Source organism: Trichoderma evansii (assembly GCF_050947405.1).
Source record: "Trichoderma evansii strain SZMC 28006 chromosome Unknown GGI43scaffold_30, whole genome shotgun sequence".
Classification (NCBI taxonomy): domain Eukaryota; kingdom Fungi; phylum Ascomycota; class Sordariomycetes; order Hypocreales; family Hypocreaceae; genus Trichoderma; species Trichoderma evansii.
This window is the reverse complement of record NW_028145176.1, coordinates 338477-356070: the sequence shown is the minus strand read 5'-3', so window position 1 is coordinate 356070 and position 17594 is coordinate 338477. Positions and strand designations below refer to the sequence as shown.

Sequence of the window (17594 nt, the reverse complement as noted above, 5' to 3'; positions counted from 1 at the left end):
CCTTTCTTACAGGCGTATAATGTTTAGATGAAGCAGAAGCTTGATTGTCCGACGCGCTGTCTGTGCCATGCTTCCTTTTTTTGCCGCGAGACATCCTTCTAGATGAATGATGGCAACTGTGAAATCGCGTCGTCTCGTTTATTATTCGCGTCAAGTTAACGTAGCACTAAATGCGAGCCGCTTCAAGTGTCAAGCGCCACTGATCAATGAGCCGCTGTGGCTGAGACGGGCGGCGCTGTGGCTTTGGCTACCTGTAGATCAAACTGCCTGAGCTTGAGCTCTAAATCTCGCTGCCCTTAGTCAGAGCTGAGAAATATTTCAGCACGGCACAGCGCCACTAACCCCTACATTAGTGCGCAGCTTTAGCAGCTACAGGCACTGGGGCACTTACAGCAAACCACGCACGATCGAGGTACCCGTATACCGTGCGAGCCAGTTGATGCCATTCCGTGCTAAGAAGCTGCTGTCATAAGGATTTGCGCCGGCAAGGGTCAACAAGGCTCCGCCGTGTCCGCGTCCGAGGATCGCGATCGCGATCGGAGAGAGCAAAACGTGGAAACCTGGTCGCCTTTGGTTACCGATATTGAGATCAATGCAAAATATCGGGTGCGATGCGCTACTTGGCGGGGGCATCTGGAGCCTCTTTCGACGTCCGTTGTCGACGGCGTTTGGCTCTGTCAGATGGCAAAGCAGACTGCGCTGCAACCCATGGCTTGCCGTGGCACAATCAGCTCCGCAGGAGTATCCATCCAGTTCAGCTACTCATCATGATATGATGGTGGTGGTGGCACATCGACTGCCGCAGCATGATTAATAAGGCTGGTTACATAGACTAAGGCATTGTGATGGTGCCTGGATTCAAGGTTGGCAGGGCTAGGCTCTCGATAAGACTTCCAGAGCCGCAGCTGCTCGTATAGGGTTGCATGTGAAATTTCGCTGGAAATGAAGGGGTCTCGGGATATGGAGCTGATGGCTGCTGGCATCATTCGAGTCGCAATTCACATCAGCAGTGGTTTGATCTCCTCGCCGAGATGGCAGCACCTGCGCAATGCTGCCCTCGCACGGGGCGCAATGAGCGGGATCGTCACTGATGTGCTCTTCTTTTCTCAGAAGAAGCCGACACTACTCCGTACTGCTGTTGCAAATATGTACCATCGACTGCTGCCAGACCTCCGTCATCCAGCCAAGCCGAAGCCCCTGATTCTCACATAGATAAGGGATGGAGGCCAGCAGCTGCAGGGAGACACGCAGCCAAGCCATGCATATGTGCAGCAGGATCACTTCAATTTTAATTAATTACCGCCGGGACGCGGGAGCCTTTGCCGCGCAGCAGGTGACACATTTTTCCTTCTCTCTTCCATCGTCTCCCTTTTCTTTCCTTTTCCAGACTATTCAGCAGATGGAATCGCGAAAGCGGAACCAGGGAGGGGATAAGGAAACGATCTACCATACAAGGTGAAACAGTCTGGCGTTGCGTGGACTAGCTGCTAGACCTGAACCACTAGAGGCCGTCGAGGAAGCTGGAGGAAGAAAAAGAAAAAAACTTCCGGGCTCTAACAGCGGGGACTAAGCCGCCCCGTCCACCTCTAACAGCTCCAAAGCCCCCGTACGTTAAACGTTAGTGCGTTGGTCCTAGGCTCTGCAGAGCACTAGTCGCCAGATACAGCTACTAATAGACCTAGCGACTCGGGGAGCAGAGCGGTGACATGCCCCGGCGGGCTGAGGGGGGACCAAGTATAGGTGCTGGGGGGAAGTTTTTCGGGCCTTGCTGGGGTCTTAGAGCAGGGCTGCGAGCAGGCCCTTAGGGTGCTAGCAGCACTAAATGCGCTGACCTGGTTGGGCCAGGGCGTCGTATCCGGCCTGCAGGCTGCAGCACCTCGATTCCCATCTCCCCGTCGCCTTCCAATCACCTCTCGCCATCCCCTCTCGCCCACGTCTCACAGGGACAAGCTGCCTCGAGGCCACCGGCCATTCGCTCGCCTCCGCCAGCAAGAAAAACAAACGAAGGTGCCGCTAAGCTCGCAGGAGAGAAACACGACGCAGCTCAAGCTCCAGCAGAAACGTATATCGATGCCTGCAGGTGCTGCGCGGGCCTCTCTCCTCGACGTGCCCTGACCAGTCGTTTCCCATCCCTCAGTCCATCGATCGTCTATCGCAGCGTCGACCGCGCGGGTGATGCTCTGGCTCGGGCCCAGGCCATTGCCAACATGGACCGGGACCTAGACAGCGGCCTGCGCGAGGGCCTGGATGGTGTTGAATCCAATGCTTATCCCCATTACGACAACCAGACGTCAATCCCTAACCCTCCTGGATTCGTCCCCGGCTCTGTCCACGACGCCAATGCTCAAATCCTCGCCGACCATGCAGCTGCCACTTTAGATCCTGACGACTTTTACAAGAGCTTCCAGCCAGCGCCCGGCCCTGACGGCGAACCGCAGTCTTTCCCAATGGCCTCGTCAGTCCCGCATCCGCCGCCCTCCAACGCTGATGGGGCTGCTGCAAGACACCTGCAGCCGCCTGCAAATCGCAGCGCTGGCCGTCAGGGTCTGCGCTCCGCCTCGAGCCCCCTCGACCGCAGGGCAGCCGCGACGACGAGATCTTCCTCAGCTGTCAGAGCCCCCAGCGTTAAAGATCTGAAGAAACGCTTCGACCAAACCGGCGGAGCCAACTCCATTCCAAGAGCTCCTCCACGTCAGGAGGCTCCGGTAGCTCGGATCAGGCAGGACTCCATCAAGCCCGAACCAAAGCCCAAGCCACCAGTCCTTTCTTCGTCTGCATACTCGTCAGCAGGCCCTCGTCCTGGTATCCCCGCCCCAGGCTCGTCCAAGCAACCCTCGTCAGCGGCCTCGACCGCGTCGTCAAACCGCCTTCTGCAAAAGTCGAGAAACGTTGAACGCGACCAAATGCCGGGTAGTTCGCGGTCGTTTGCCAACCGCATAGGAAGCCATCCACCACCAGAAACATCCGCTAACGGGAACTCAATTGCCTCCAGCTCTCTAACACATCGCCCGCACAATTCCCCACCATCCTCCCAACAACCGGCGCCATTGCCAAAGTCTAATTCTGAGTTTCCAGGCTTGTTGTTCGGTGAAGTTGCCCCCGGTCAGCACGAAGCTGCCGCGGTCGGCTTTGGCATCGACAACCTTCGCCCTCGAAGAACGTCCGAGTCCAACGTGCATGGCCTCGGGGGGCATCATCGCAGCCACTCCGACTTTGAAGCCGAGCCTGCATCTCCATCCAGCTGGTACAGGGACGTCCACATACCCCGAGGGAGTGCACCCAAAGCTCATCACACGCGATCTCGCAGCGATATATCCATACTACCATTTATTCACAAATCACCCGCATCTCCCACAACGACGATAGCAGCACTCGCTGCAGCCACGGCAACGGCGACAGCAGTTGCAGCAGCAGAAGCTGCTGCTCCACAAGCCTCGCACACGCCAACAGGTGCCAGCTCCAAATTGCCCGCGTCTATCAGCAAGAGATTGGCCACCCCAAACGACTCCAGTCCCGCTTCCTCACGATCGAATTCGCCCTCTACACTTAGGAGACCGCCAACCAATGTTCGTAGCAGCAGCAGGCAAGCCAAGGCGAATCCCACTACGACTCGAACGAAAACACCTACCCAAACACCTCGAAAGCAACCCCCTTCAGGCTTAGTTACGCCCAGTAGCAGCAATAACCGGCTCCAAGCGTACGTGTCCGCTGCACCGCCCAAGCTTTCACCGCCTCTGAGGAGCTCTCGGCCACGACAGCCAGTCTCCGTAGCGACAACAGCAAGCTCCCGAATGAAGGAAACGGCCAAGACGAACCCCCCCGCACGGTCAACTGCCAGGGACAACGTCAAAGACCCCTCTTCCTCAAAGACATATGACCCGGCGAAGCGTAAGATAATAGCTGTGGGACCTATAGACTTTGCACAGCGCCGAGAACATATTCGATTAGCATACACAAAGACCATCCGCGAAAGTCAGGCTGTTGAGGCGGCGCGTCAAAGAGCGGTGGAGAGGAGGCGGAAGCAGATGGAGGAAGCCAAGGCCAAAGCTGCAGCCACGTCTACAGTTATAGCTACGGATTCACCCACCACTGTGACTGCTGGAGAGAAAGCAGAAGATGCAAACAAAGATACCACAGAAGGGGATGCTACTCCAGAAGCAGAGACAGGGACACAACCAACGGTGCAGACTGATAGCCCTTCCCCCCAGTCAGGGCTGGCAAATGAGCTGCCTAGGGAGCTCCCAGCTGATCACAGCACTCATGTTGTGGAGAAGGGAGAGTCCCTTCCAGAAACCCCGACAGCTGCAGCCTCGCGCACAGCACTTGGCAAGGATGATGATTCGCCGACACTTGGCATCCCTGGAACCTTCCCTGGAGCTTCACCGTCCGCTAACGTAACCAAAGCTCAGCGGCCGCTGTCAACCATCTCATTTACTTCTGCTGTTACAGAGTTTGATATAGAGCCACAGGCAGAGCTTTCTGACCTGGCTATGTCCGATCAGCCGCTCAGCCCACAAATAATAGTGCCGACGCGACAACGCTCTCACTACCGAAGCCCCTTTGATGATGATGACGACTTTCCAGCATCGCCGCCGCGGCCATCTCCTGCGGCTCATCCTCACCATCTCGTCCACGACAGCGACCAAGACCACAACCTCGACCACCAAAATTACACCAATCAAGAAAATACTCCAGTGTCATATAGCCAGATCGACGGCCAAGAGCAGTTCAGTCCTGAGGCTTATTACAACAATGAGCATCAAGAGGCCTCATTCGAGTCCCCTGTGCATCAAAGTTGCCAACCCATTGTGAAGATACTACCACAGCCTTCAGTCGACGAACTTCCAGCTCCCGAAGAGGCTGTGCAGCCAGCATCTTATCCCAGGCTGGACATTCAAGATGAATCGGACTGCCACTCCGATCTAGAAAGCGTTCCGGCAATGGCTCGTCGCATGCGCCCCGATGTCGATGATGCCGCCACCGATGCTTGTACTGAAGAGACAGATGATCGAGATGGGTTGGAGGACGAGCGATCTACATACCGCTATGGCGGGCATCTCTCATCGAATAGGGCCTCAACATGCGCATCATCTGATGTAGAAACCTTTGATGATCTTCTCTATCCTTCCCACGACGACCATATCGACGCAGGCCCACCAAACAAGTTGTTAGCCCCTCCTTCGATATCTCGAGCCGATAGGTCAAGTCACCAAACAGCATGGACAAACGTCTCTGTTGACGGCACACATTCAGAGGCTTCAGAGTCGCCGGATATGCGGGCGGCCTCGTGGAAGCTGTCTGAATCCTCTGGGCGAGATGACTCTTCCCTAAGAAGCTTCTCCTATAGTGGAGCAGGTGGTGTCCGCCCTTCGGTCGATTCAACACGGTCATCGATTCAGCTCGGCCAGCAACTCCCAGAATTAGACACCGGCGGAGGCTTCTCCATTCCTTATCTATCAACGGAGGCGACCTCCGACTTTTCATACCTGTCGTCTCCAAAACACGAGCCACCACCTCTTCCACACTCTGGACGAAATTCGGGCCTCGAATCGCAAACATCGAGCGTATTTTATGAGCAGTCTCAATATGGAAGCACTCTGGTTAACTCCGACCGCGGAAGCGGAGAGTACATTTCCCATCACTCGGAAACTCCCCTGTCGATGATGGACATGACTTCCATGGAGACCATGGAGACCACAGATCAGTATTTTGATGGCAGGGTCGTCGTGGATAGCGACGCCAGATCTTTCATCCAGGAATCCGAGGACTTGAGCAGCGAAGAGCGACATCGTTTGATCCAGAGGCGAAACGTAATCAAAGAGCTTGTCGATACTGAGGCTGTCTTTGTAAGAGATATGAATATTATTGAGGAGATTTACAAAGGCACCGCAGAAGCTTGCCCCAAGCTAGATGCGAAGATAAGCAAGCTCATCTTTCGAAATAGCGATGAGATTATTGAATTTCACACTTCATTCCTCGCCATTCTCAAGGAAGCGGTTGCCAGCATATATGTGCCGAAGAGCGGCCGGTCCCTCGCCGTTAAGGATGATTCCTTCTACTCGGAGCAAAGCCAGTCATCTATTGTCGACCTCAGCGACGCCAAAGACCGTGACACTTCACTTGGTCCAGCTTTCCAAAGCAATATGGAGAGGATGAAGCTTGCCCACGAAGGCTTCTTGAGAAACAGTGACCAGGCAGCAAAGAAGCTCATCCAGATTCAACAAGATCCAACGGTGCAGATATGGTTGAACGAGTGTAATGAAGTTGCCAAAGATCTTACAACCGCTTGGGACTTGGATTCTCTCCTCATCAAACCGATGCAACGAATCACCAAGTATCCCAATCTGATCATGACTCTCCTCCAGCACACGCCCAAGGATCACCCTGACCGAGAGCCGCTTATAGTAGCCAAGGAGGCTCTTGAAGATGCCATTATCGAGATTAACAAGACGAAGAAGAACTTTGAGCTGGTTGGACAAATCGTCGGTAGAAAACGTAAGGAGTCCGACGTCAAAGCTGGCCTCGCTCGAGCCTTTGGTAAAAAGGTGGACAAACTACAGGCTGGTGCCCGCGAACCGGAAGACCCTGAATACCTTAAGCTAGAGGAAAGATTCAGCGATGACTACCTGCGGCTACAAGTTGTCTTGCGCGATGTCGAATTCTACACCCGACAAGTTTCGTCATATGTGCACGAGTTTTTACAATTTTTGTCGGCGATTGAGCTAGTAATGCGGCTTCAACCAGGCAGTTTCCCAGAGCTGGAGAGTAAATGGGTTCAGTTTAACATATCAATTCGTGATATTGAGAAGATAACTCTCGAGCTGCATGTAAGGGCTGCTCCTTTATCCCCGGTCAATGTGCTTAACAGGACCAGTTACTGATCTATTTTTTTTTTTTTTTTTTAAATTTAGTTGACTCAAATACGAAAGCATGTCATTGAACCATTTGAACATGTCATCAAATCTTACGGGAACCCCTCGTTGGCCATGAAGAAGAGGCAAAAGCGAAGAATTGTTTGGGAGCGTGCGGAACAGCTGAAGAAAGCAGGCAAAAGCATCGATCCTAAGCTTAAGGAGCTCGTGGAGCAGTATGAGGCTCTCAACGATACGCTAATCAAGGAGCTTCCAAAGCTATCAGCGTTAACCGAAAAGATGGGGAATATTTGTTTGAGCAACCTCATAAATATTCAGGCCGATTGGTATTTTATATGGAGGGAAAAGATGAGAGCTGTGTTAGCGGATTCACCCGAGGCGCCAACACTCGAAGACATTATGGAAGCCTTCCAGCGAGATTTCCCCTATGCAAACGAGATGATGTCCAACATTGGCATCATCAACCCAGCCTACCATGGAAGAGTTTCAATGTCGACGACGAGTGGAGAAGACGCCCTTCCCAGAACTAGGGGACGGACATCGGAGGCAGAGAACAGATCATTGAGCCAGCCGGTGAATGGCGAGGCAGCACCCGTCCTGCCGGCGCCCGACTTTGGTAAACGGCATAGTGGCTCGTTTACTCTTTCTCCTATTAGTTCGAGTGCCACTGGCCTTGGTGCAACGGCTCCCAGTCCTCACCAGTACAACTATAGAGATTTCTATGCAGGCCTCTCCAACAATCAAACAGGGATGGGATCTCCGCGATCAGCCGAGGCGCCAACAGGCTCCCGATCGCTTGGCAACACTCGGCCGAGCACGGGTAAGAGCTTCGATTCCTCGGCAATGGCAATGGCAATGGCGACGTCAAGGCAGAGTTCAGAGTCAGCACCTCACATTCGGCGAGACTCTGGCAACACGTTCTACTCCAGCTATCACCAGAATGATAGCCGCAGATTCTCGAACCTGTTTCACTCCGCCCTACCTCTCCCAGACGGCCCCGAAGAAAGCCAGCGGTCTTCTAGAGCGTCATCGCGGGAGCGTGCACATGCTTCAGACGGATACAATATTCTCTGGCTTGCTGCATCGCTATTCGAGTTTAATATTTCTACAACAAAGCACGAGGCTGGATATCCTTATCTGACATACCAAGCCGGCGAGGTACGATATACATGCACATATACTCACATGTGGTAAAAGGACGGTTTATACTGATTCTGCTCATAGATTTTTGACGTCATTGCCGAGAAGGGCGAGCTCTGGCTCGCAAAGAACCAAGATGACCCGTCGGACCAGGTGGGCTGGATTTGGTCCAAGCATTTTGCGAAACTAGCCGATTCATAGACAGCGCGTATATGAACTTTGACCATGGCGTTGGCGCGAGGTGGACAAGGCGAATGAAAAAAAAAAACGAAGCGACGGATTTACTTTTATTTCTTATCATGGAAATTTCAGGACCAGCATCAAGAAGATGCAACGTGTATACAACAACCAATGGCATTTGAGGAGGGATAGGCAAGCAACCAGGCGTTTTCTTCTTTTTTTTCTTAAAAAATTATTGTTTCATGTTTTTTTTTTTTTTTTTTGTTAGGTTTTGAGGGGGGGCTTTTCGCCTCTTCTCATCACATCTCATCGCTTAGCATTTGAAGAAGCACGGCAGCTGCATGACTGATTTTCAGCCTACTACTGCTTGGCTTCATTTTCCCCGCTTGTTTCAGGCTCCTGATCTGATTCCTCATGATGGAGCTGCAGCCAAGAGGTGCAGAGGCTGAGAGGAGACGTTTCGGATCGTGGCTCTCTGATAAAGATGGAACTTTTGTGTTACTTTTCTTCATCTCTTTGGCATTTGATATGCCTTTTCCAAACTAAAGGCGTTGGGGCAACGATGCCCGGTGCAAGGGGTGAGGAAGCCAGTGGCTTGATGGGTAAGAGGATGATAGATGTAGGGTGCTGCATGTCCTACCATATCAAAACACACAAAGTAGATAGATCTGAGCCGAAAGATACCATTATGTGATTTTTCTTATTTTTGTACGATGATGGCTCGAGCATTGCGGAGCGCGCTTGATAGCAGTTGACTGTATAACATGTATTTTATTTATTCTTTGTATTTATTCGCTGCCAAAATGAGATTTAAAAAGAGCAATAATATTTTTTCCCCCGCCTGAGAAAGGGCTCATTTTACGAGGTATTACGGAGTAACCGCTGGCGATACGAGGCTTTGCGTGACCCATGACTGTTTCGAGTCTAGAACGGAGATTTGAGAGTGCTTCGAGACTGAGGGTCTCACAGGGGGCTAATAATAGCGGTGGGAACGCGATACGTGTAAGCAGAGATTGAGCGTTGCCCCTTTCTTCTAGCAGCATATCTAAAACATGGGGAGCTTTGGGAAATGAGAACAACAAAACAACAACAAAAAATAGGATGACGATGGATGGTAGTGGGCGATAAGAATTAATAGCGTGCAGTTTATTTCTTTTAGAGAATTAATCCCATTTTCCTTGCGGCGTTACGGCGAGTCCTTTTTTTTCCTTCATCTTTTCCTAGGCCGAGCGGCGGGTGCGCGTGCGCCCAAAAAGCCCAAGCCCACGATGGCGGCAGCATATGCCTTGACGGGCCAGGCGTCGATTAAGGGGAATTCAGAGATGGTGAGGATGGTGTTGTTGACGTTTTGCACGATTGGAATTACGTGAGTTATTTTTTATGATTTTTTTTATGAAAATTATTTGGTTTGGTGGTTGGGATTATTTGACTGATTTTCGTTGCGTTTATTTTTAGATTTACTTGGGGGATTGAGATGACGTGTAAGTTTTGGATGAATCTGAGATGCTCATGTTGAGATGAACATGAGTTTTACACAACTGAGGGATACCTCAACCCTTTTAAATCTCATTCTTTAATATGATACACACAACTAACACAATGCCATGTAAAAAGACTGCACGCCATACCTCCTCAACCTCGGCCTCACCAAAAGCAACACCTCCCTCGTCTGGGTCGCCGGCCCGCTGTCGGGCCTCATCGTCCAGCCCATCGTGGGCGTCGTGGCCGATGAGAGCACGTCGAGCTGGGGCCGGCGCCGGCCGCTGATGATGGTGGGCGCGGTGATTGTGTCGGCGTGTCTGCTGGTGCTGGGCTTCACGAGGGAGATTGTGGCTGCGGTCGTGGGCGATGACGGGAGCGATGCGACGAGGCGGTTTACGGTGGTGTTGGCGGTGGTGTCGATTTATGCGGTGGATTTTGCGATTAATATGAGTGAGTTTGGAGGATGATGTCTTTTTGCCTTATTTATAGAGGCTTCTTTTTGCTAACGGTTGGATGTGCAGTCATGTCGTGTGCCAGGAGTCTCATTGTCGACACGCTTCCCATTGAGAAGCAGCAGGCTGGTGCAGCCTGGGGTAAGTGAAGCTTGCTATAGAGTGTCTCACTCATTTCAATGTCCAGCTGCTGACACCATCTTCTCCAGGAAGTCGCATGAACGCCATCGGCCATATGATCGGCTACGGCGCAGGCTCCATCGACCTCGTTCGCCTCTTTGGCCCAGGCCTGGGAGACTCCCAGTTCAAGCAACTGACCGTCATCGCCGCCATGGCCATCCTGGGCACCACATCCGTAACATGCTGGGCCGTCACCGAGCGAGTCCTCCAGCTCACATCCCCCAGCGCCCTCACCACCAAGAAGCTCCCCGACGAAGGTCCCCTCAAAGTCTTCCATCAGATCCGCTCCACGCTGCTGACTCTCCCGCCTCGCGTCCAGGCCATCTGCTGGGCTCAATTCTGGTCCTGGATCGGCTGGTTCCCCTTCCTCTTCTACAGCACCACCTGGGTGGGCGAGACCTACTTCCGCTACGACATGCCCCCCGGCTCGAGAAAGACTGGAACCGACGTGCTGGGCGAAATTGGCCGCATTGGCAGCGCCGCCTTGATGATTTACTCGACTGTCAGCTTCATTGGTGCCTTTTTCTTGCCCATGATTGTGCGGTCCCCCGCGGATGAGACTTACACGCATCGCCCTCCGCGAGCCATGGCGGGCTTGCTTGAGAGACTGGACAGGATGAAGCCGGATCTGCTGACGGCGTGGATTGGCGGACACTTGATGTTCGCAGCGGCCATGTTTATGGCACCCATGGCGAAGAGTTTTATGTCTGCCACGATTCTCATGTGTGTCTGCGGCATGTAAGTTCCATCTCCTCTCATGAGATGTGTATATATACACATATATACCCCCCTGCCCAATTCTTTCTTGCTTCTCCCTTTAAAGGACATTTGCTAATTACCAAAAACCTTTAGTCCATGGGCCATCGCCATGTGGGCTCCCACAGCCTTCCTCGGCATCGAAGTCAACAAACTCAGCGGCGCCCAAGACCCTTCAGCCGCCCTCCCCCTTACCTCCACCCGCCGCAACAGCAACAGCGGCTTACCAGCCTCTTCTTCGTCCTCATCCTCAGGCGAGCTGTCGGGCATCTACTTTGGCATCCTCAACATCTACACCACCCTCCCGCAGTTCATCGGCACCTTCATCTCCACCATTGTCTTCGCCATCATGGAGCCCGGCAAGAGCCCCGAGCTGCACGACGAGACCAAGGAGGCGGCCGAAGCTGAAGGAAAGGAGGTTGGTGGCGGAACGAATGCCATTGCGGTTTGTCTGTTTATAGGGGCGATGAGCATGTTGATTGCGGCGCGAATGACGCATAAGCTGCGAAGGCTGTAGAGAAGATGCGATAAAACGCTTTCTTCTTGACGGTGTCATGCGTCTTTTCTTCTTTCTTCTCTGATGAAAGGTTTTGATATATATCTTGGTTTAAGTTTTATTTTAAAGCGTGGCAGCGTTGGAGTGTGACGGCGTGGGGAAGGGGATGATACGAATTCTATGTTATTTGCTGCTGTTCATTTTGATGGCTTTTTTTTTTTTTTTGTTCTTTTTGTTTCAGCTGGATATTATGTATAGAGAGTACAGGATATAGAATTTCTAGAAAGACGAGAAGGAAGCTCATCTCGTGGATTGGATGCAAATTCATTAAAAAAAAATTACCAACATGATAGAGATTCAGAGAGCATTGATGCCATACAATTACCTCTACTCATACACCTATTGAAGAGAACAAGACACCAAAGGTAAACTATATCACGATATTTACCTTGTATCCACTATCTCACGCCACATATCAAGTATATATACACTCTTTGATACATGAATAGACCTCGTATTTCACAGTGTTTTCACAGTCCAGTTCATATATATATTCACATCATCTCTTCTCTCTTCTACCTCTCACTCTCCGAAACCCTCTCCCACTCATCCTCCGTGCTCGCACTCGACTGCGGCTCCAGCACCGCCCGCTGCTTCACCTCGCCCTTCTTCTCCAAAGGCTCAGCGTCCGCCTGAACAACAGCTGCCGCAGCAGCACTCTTCTTGCTACTCCTCGTCGTCCGTCTCGGGACCTTGCCCTCAACCTCTGTATCGCTCGACCCAGACCCGTCTCCACCTTGTAATTTCTGCTTCTCCTCTTCCTTCTTCTTCTTCTCCGCCTCGGCGGCCTGCGCAATCTTTAGCTCGCGCGCGAACCAGTTAATCGACCACCACAAGCCCCCGCACAGCACCGACAGCACGACAAAGTGCACGCTGTACGTCGCATACAGGAGCGACAGCAGGACGACCTGCAAGGCGGCAAAGGAGACGTTTGTGGCCTTGAGGAGGGTGGGCGTCGGGCCGGGCGTGAAGATGCCCTCCCAGAGGTCGACGAGGAAGGATGACATTGTCGCGGTGATTTGGTTTGATGATCGAGGAGAGTAAAGGTATAGTTTGTCGCGCGGCGTGGAGAAAGGTTTTGGTAGAAGCTACTCCCAAAAGTCTTCTTATTTCGCGTACAGATAAGAGAGGTCTCTTTTCCCTCGCTGTACAGTATACTGCGTCGATATTGCGTCGCGCACGATTTACTTCGTCCCTCTAGCTTAATTCTCTTGTTTGCCGTCCGATTTGCCGTCCGAGTCAAACACGCGATGCGGGGAAAGCTTCGTCGGCTTATTCGTTCAAAATAGCAAGTAGGGAAGCTTGATTGTTCAACAGCGAAAAAGAAAAAAAGGCGCGCGCGCAGAAGAAGCTTCACGTCACGTCACGTCTCTGTGTCGCCCGTAAAGTTTCGGATCTTCGGTTTCGGCTTGCTCTCTTTCCGTAGCTTATTAACCCCTCGAACGACGAATGCAGCCGGAAAAAAAAAGGAGAGTTGTAATGCGGAAGAGGGGTCAGCTTTTCTGTCTCACGTTCGCATAAATATAGCAGAGAATAAAAAGAAGATGCCAGCTATAGCTTCGAGAATATGCCAACTATCATCAGGCCACGTATATTTGCTTTACGTGTCCTTCATTTTCCTCTTGGCTAATCAGGCAAGCAAAAAAAGAGCCTCTCGTTGGCGCCTATCTCCAGCTTCAGCTTCAGCTCCAATATGTCAGCAAAGCAGCTGGAGCCAAACATGAGGGGCAACTTTTTTGCGGGACCCCGTGTTTAGCCTGCGACAGAAATACGTATGTGTGTTCTTTTTTTGCTTGCCTTTTGTTTGTTAATAATCCCCCGCTTCTTGGTGGCAGTGTGACTTGCTCGTGTGCTTACATAACCGGCTCTCGCACTGGCTAAATAGTAACAAGCACATATTAATAGAAAGAAAAAAAGAGAGAGAGAGATTAATCAATTGTTATGGGCCAGATGACGTAGGCAGAGCAGCGTGGAGATGAGGCTGAAGCGGAAAATACTGAGTCATAAGGACAGATGGCATGACATGGAAGGGCGCGTACGTGTATACCGCAGTCCGCAATTTTCAATTCACACAGCCGTGCACTTAGATGATCTTCATATAGGCATTCGGCTGCATAAGTAGAAATAGATGAATGGGCTAGGCAGCTTTGTGCCAGAGCTACTGCTAGCATCATGCATGCAGCCCATCTCCAGTCAAACTTCTACTTTAGTGCCGTCGTCCTTTCTCGATATAGACTCCTAGGCTGGCTGGTTGTGCATAGGCAGAAAATAGGATGCAATATAGCCCGGCAAGAATAGGAATTACCCTATAGCAAGAACAAAACAAGCAAAAAAAAAAAAGAAAAAAGAAAAATAGAGCCTTCTCACGGACAGAATCCGCAAAAAGAGATGCCCACTATCAGAGTCGAACTGATCACCTTGTCATGTCAAGTTAGTACTAGTGACACGCTATACCGCTTAGCCAAGCGGGCTTCGGACTTGTTTCATGTCTGGTCTGCTCGCAAAAACAGTAGTTGAACACTACGCCATGCTGTCATTGTATCATGCTGTCATCATCACCATGACTACGTCTACATACCTCAGTCGCATCCAGAGAATATCTCTCCGAACCCATGCATCTCGGTATGCAGCACCAGCGCTCTTTAAGGCAGCTACTTCAAGGCAGACAGCCAAACGAGTCCTTTTTTTATTTGGATGCCTAAACTAAAGCCCCCGGCCTCACTTCGCCTCGCTTTTTGCAGCCACGAGCTGAATATGGCCTAAGGCAAGAAAAGCAAATAAAAAAAGCCTCTTTCTCTCGTCATAAATCAACCACTAGTGCTGCCGGCTATTGCGACCTTACTGCTTTTCGCAGTGTGTGCGTACAGACGCAGCTAGTATGTACTTGGTAGCATCATGTAAATACCTGTCTGCTTACTATGTCGCATTCGCTCTCCGCTTTTCGAAACCCGAGAGAGAAAAAGGAAACAAGAAAGAACTTAAGAAGCCGGGTGGCAATGAATGAGAGAATAATGTCATAGTAGCCTTGCCCCTTTAAACTTTGAACTCACTCACTCAGTCTCCTTTTGGTTCTTTGACTCACCGACAAGACGCAGTTGAAACTGCGACGTAACGTATTCTCAGCTCCCGTTGTCAGCGATTGTGCCACCAAAAGCAATAGCCGAGCTTCGGCAACATGGAAGAAAGACTGTTCGAAAAGACAAGAGACAGAGAGAGCAAGAGAGAGACAAGAGTGTTACAGTCTGACCAATAACGAAAATCAAACCAAGTTCTCAACGTGTAATAGTGGTATTACCACTGCTACCTTCGCTAGACCCTGTGAGAAAGCTTCCCCGCTGTTTCCGCTCTTAGTAAATGGAGGGGTCCCAGTCTTATCTATCGACCGCTCTTGTGCCTCGTCCTGACGGTCTCCTCCATACAAAAATGTCGGGTTTTCCTTCTCAAGGCTATGACAAATGAGACAGTCCGACGGGTCGAATCAAGGCGCCTCACCTTTCCCAAGAGCCGCCCCCCTTGGCTTGGCCTGGGGCCTGCATGAGCTGCTGGACGTACCGTATCTGTAGTAACTGGCTGCTATTATGGCGCAAAAAGCAAACAAACCAAGAAATCTTATTGCTTGCTTGTGCATTCGGCCCTTTCTCAGCAGATTGGCCGTCCGAGTCACAGGCTGTTAGGCTGTTATGCTGTTCCAGCTGCACTTCGGCTTCTTCTTGTCCTCCTCGCCCTATCTTTTCCATCAGTCTCCAAAAGCTCGGACGCGACGCAGCCTCGTACACCTGCGCAAGTACGTCGTCGTTTCGTAATCGCTACCCTCATTTCCCAGGCTCCCAAGACAGAGTGTGAGTCTTTCAACTCGGCCATTTCCTTTTTGGGACGCACACGAAAACGAAGCAAGAAGCTTTGTGCCACCCGAGATTCATACCGCGTAGCTGCATATAAGCTTAACATTTTGGGGCGGCTCGTCTGGGGCCTTGGCCCATGCATCAATCTAGATGGTATTCATATAGCCATCATAGCCGCTTAGTCGCTCACCTCACACCTCACATCTCACACCTCACACCTCACGCCTCGCGCCAAGGGTTGCGGCGATATTTGCACGCCCCCTGCTTCATGAATCCCCGAAGGCCCTGTCTCCCCTGTCTCAGACCTTTCCTCTGCTCGTATACTTGTACCTACCACTTGTAGTACAGAGGACGGTACCAGTAAGCTGCAGCCGTCTTTCTTCCACAAATTCGTACTCATTCTGCATCGGTAAGCACTTCTGAATGCTCGCAGCTGGCCATTGTGCTTCTGTGCGTACAAACAGATAGCAATGCCCGCCGCCGCTTGCGTAAAATGTAACTTCACCGTCACACTCTGTCTCCCACTTCAGCCCGATTCACTCCTATTGTGTGCTGCAGGGGACATCGACTCCATCTTTGAGTCTCCATCTTCGAGAGGCGGCTGCTCGTACTTCACAGTCAACAACAAAGCTATAGCGGGTACGAGTATAGTAGTCCGTATAGATACGTACTATTGCCGTTAGTAGTAGTAATTTGTACTTTGTCCTTTCGTCCGCGCTCCTATATGCCGAAGAGAAGAAGGAAAATGAAAAAAAAAAAAAAAAAAAAAAAATAAGAAATAAAAGGCAAGAAAGGATAAAAGAGGGCTTTAGTTAACACCAGCCGTGGGAAAAGAAGAACCCGAAACTCTTCGGCATTGATTAAAAAAACTTTCTTTCCCATGGCATCATAACGGCACGCTCCAACACCAAAATCTTAGGTTTTCTTTCTTGGCACTATGCTAAATCCTAAGTACTCTTCTTCTTTTTTTCCTCTTTTGGTGCTTCGTACCTGGATGATAGAATCCTAGGACGTTGTAAGCTTGAGTTCGTAACTAGTCAGCCAAGGTATGACGCGAGTGCTCCAAAAGTTTGAGCCGTTGTTAGCTATCCTGTAAATGCTATTGGTATACTATTTAAAAGTGATATGCGGTTTTAGATTTGACAAAATCCTTTGCTGTTATCAGCCTATAGTCATTGAGGCGAGGGTACAAGCACTGGAGACGCCGTTCTGGTTAGAGTATTAGCATGGAAGGCGAAGTGGTGCTCCATACGGCGGTGCGTTGATGTATGCTCCGTACTCCGTAAATGCATAAGCAAGATTGGGGAGGCAGTGAACTCATGGAGACTCTGGTGTCTGGCATCTTCAGAATGGAACTAAGATATAGTGGGGTTTCTTTCGTAGCAGTTTGGCGCCGTCGAATTCATAACATCGAGGCATACTGTACCATAATCTATTAGTAGTATAGTAGGATTGCTTGCCAGCTCCGGGTTAGCTTTTTCCCTTATCCAGTGCATCGGTCCCAGGCAGACGCCGGGATTGATACCCGCCCCAAGGATCAGAAAGTGGGAGGGGGGGCTGTTGGCGTTTACCCATCCACTCACCTGGCTTCAAGTTGGCGATAGAGGCAGTTGCTTTGTTATGCGCTGGCACGCGAGCCAGCTAAAAAAAAATCGAGGCATACTAGCAGTAGCACCCCGGACAATCCAGTCTCTAGCTCAAAGGAGAGCTCCTGACTGGTCATTTATCCAACATCAAACTCTTGTTGGCCGTCGTTTTACCAATGTCGAGTTGCATCAAAACTCCTACATCTGTCTATGGTCGATGCTTTGCCCATGTGTAGTATAGGGTCCAAGTGTGACAGCCACGCCCGATCTCCAGAGACCCGGTTGTCGTCCCCCCAGCCTGCTTCGGGCCTAAGCATCTCATGTTACAGTATCTTGCACTCACTTTAGAAGGGGTGGCACATTCTTATGTTTTGGCCCACAGATGCTACTTCTTCCTTCCGTATCCCTTCTTCCTCCATGATTTCCATTTCGAAGGAGTGGGCAAGTGCGCGGAGACAGATGCCCAATCTAGCGGCAATAAGATCTGTGTTTCGAACTCTAGGAAGTGGTACGAGCTGAAGCTTGAGTTGCTCTGACCCAATGTGTAG

The 17594-nt window shown here is 51.0% G+C and overlaps 3 protein-coding genes and 1 non-coding gene across 4 annotated transcripts; 2 read left to right on the top strand and 2 right to left on the bottom strand.

The window, feature by feature from the left end:
- Positions 1 to 1829: 1829 nt before the first annotated feature.
- On the top strand, positions 1830 to 8445 carry GGI43DRAFT_263696 (uncharacterized protein). The gene is made up of 3 exons (XM_083201009.1): positions 1830 to 6827; positions 6912 to 8030; positions 8097 to 8445. The coding sequence occupies exons 1-3, from the start codon at positions 2208 to 2210 to the stop codon at positions 8211 to 8213; spliced, it is 5856 nt and encodes a 1951-aa protein (XP_083055959.1). The 5' UTR covers positions 1830 to 2207; the 3' UTR covers positions 8214 to 8445.
- Positions 8446 to 9348: 903 nt separating this feature from the next.
- GGI43DRAFT_263699 (major facilitator superfamily domain-containing protein) lies at positions 9349 to 11856 on the top strand. Its single transcript, XM_083201010.1, has 6 exons — positions 9349 to 9558; positions 9648 to 9673; positions 9807 to 10124; positions 10196 to 10267; positions 10336 to 11044; positions 11159 to 11856. The coding sequence occupies exons 1-6, from the start codon at positions 9461 to 9463 to the stop codon at positions 11577 to 11579; spliced, it is 1644 nt and encodes a 547-aa protein (XP_083055958.1). The 5' UTR covers positions 9349 to 9460; the 3' UTR covers positions 11580 to 11856.
- On the bottom strand, positions 11857 to 13027 carry GGI43DRAFT_263790 (ER protein Pkr1-domain-containing protein). Its single transcript, XM_083201011.1, has one exon. The coding sequence runs from the start codon at positions 12623 to 12625 to the stop codon at positions 12134 to 12136; it is 492 nt and encodes a 163-aa protein (XP_083055957.1). The 5' UTR covers positions 12626 to 13027; the 3' UTR covers positions 11857 to 12133.
- A 980-nt stretch (positions 13028 to 14007) lies between these two features.
- Positions 14008 to 14089, bottom strand: GGI43DRAFT_t205. The gene has a single exon. It is a non-coding gene; the product is annotated as a tRNA-Thr (tRNA).
- Between the last annotated feature and the right edge of the window lie 3505 nt (positions 14090 to 17594).

Excerpts from the sequence above, each read along its gene's own strand:
- GGI43DRAFT_263699 (XM_083201010.1), top strand. The coding sequence starts at position 9,461 with ATGGCGGCAGCATATGCCTTGACGGGCCAGGCGTCGATTAAGGGGAAT. Across the intron at positions 9,674-9,806 it reads TTGGGGGATTGAGATGACGT|ACTGCACGCCATACCTCCTC; the intron begins GTAAGTTTTGGA and ends CCATGTAAAAAG. Across the intron at positions 10,268-10,335 it reads GCAGGCTGGTGCAGCCTGGG|GAAGTCGCATGAACGCCATC; the intron begins GTAAGTGAAGCT and ends CATCTTCTCCAG.
- GGI43DRAFT_263790 (XM_083201011.1), bottom strand. The coding sequence starts at position 12,625 with ATGTCATCCTTCCTCGTCGACCTCTGGGAGGGCATCTTCACGCCCGGC.
- GGI43DRAFT_263696 (XM_083201009.1), top strand. The coding sequence starts at position 2,208 with ATGGACCGGGACCTAGACAGCGGCCTGCGCGAGGGCCTGGATGGTGTT. Across the intron at positions 6,828-6,911 it reads AGATAACTCTCGAGCTGCAT|TTGACTCAAATACGAAAGCA; the intron begins GTAAGGGCTGCT and ends TTTTAAATTTAG. Across the intron at positions 8,031-8,096 it reads TGACATACCAAGCCGGCGAG|ATTTTTGACGTCATTGCCGA; the intron begins GTACGATATACA and ends TTCTGCTCATAG.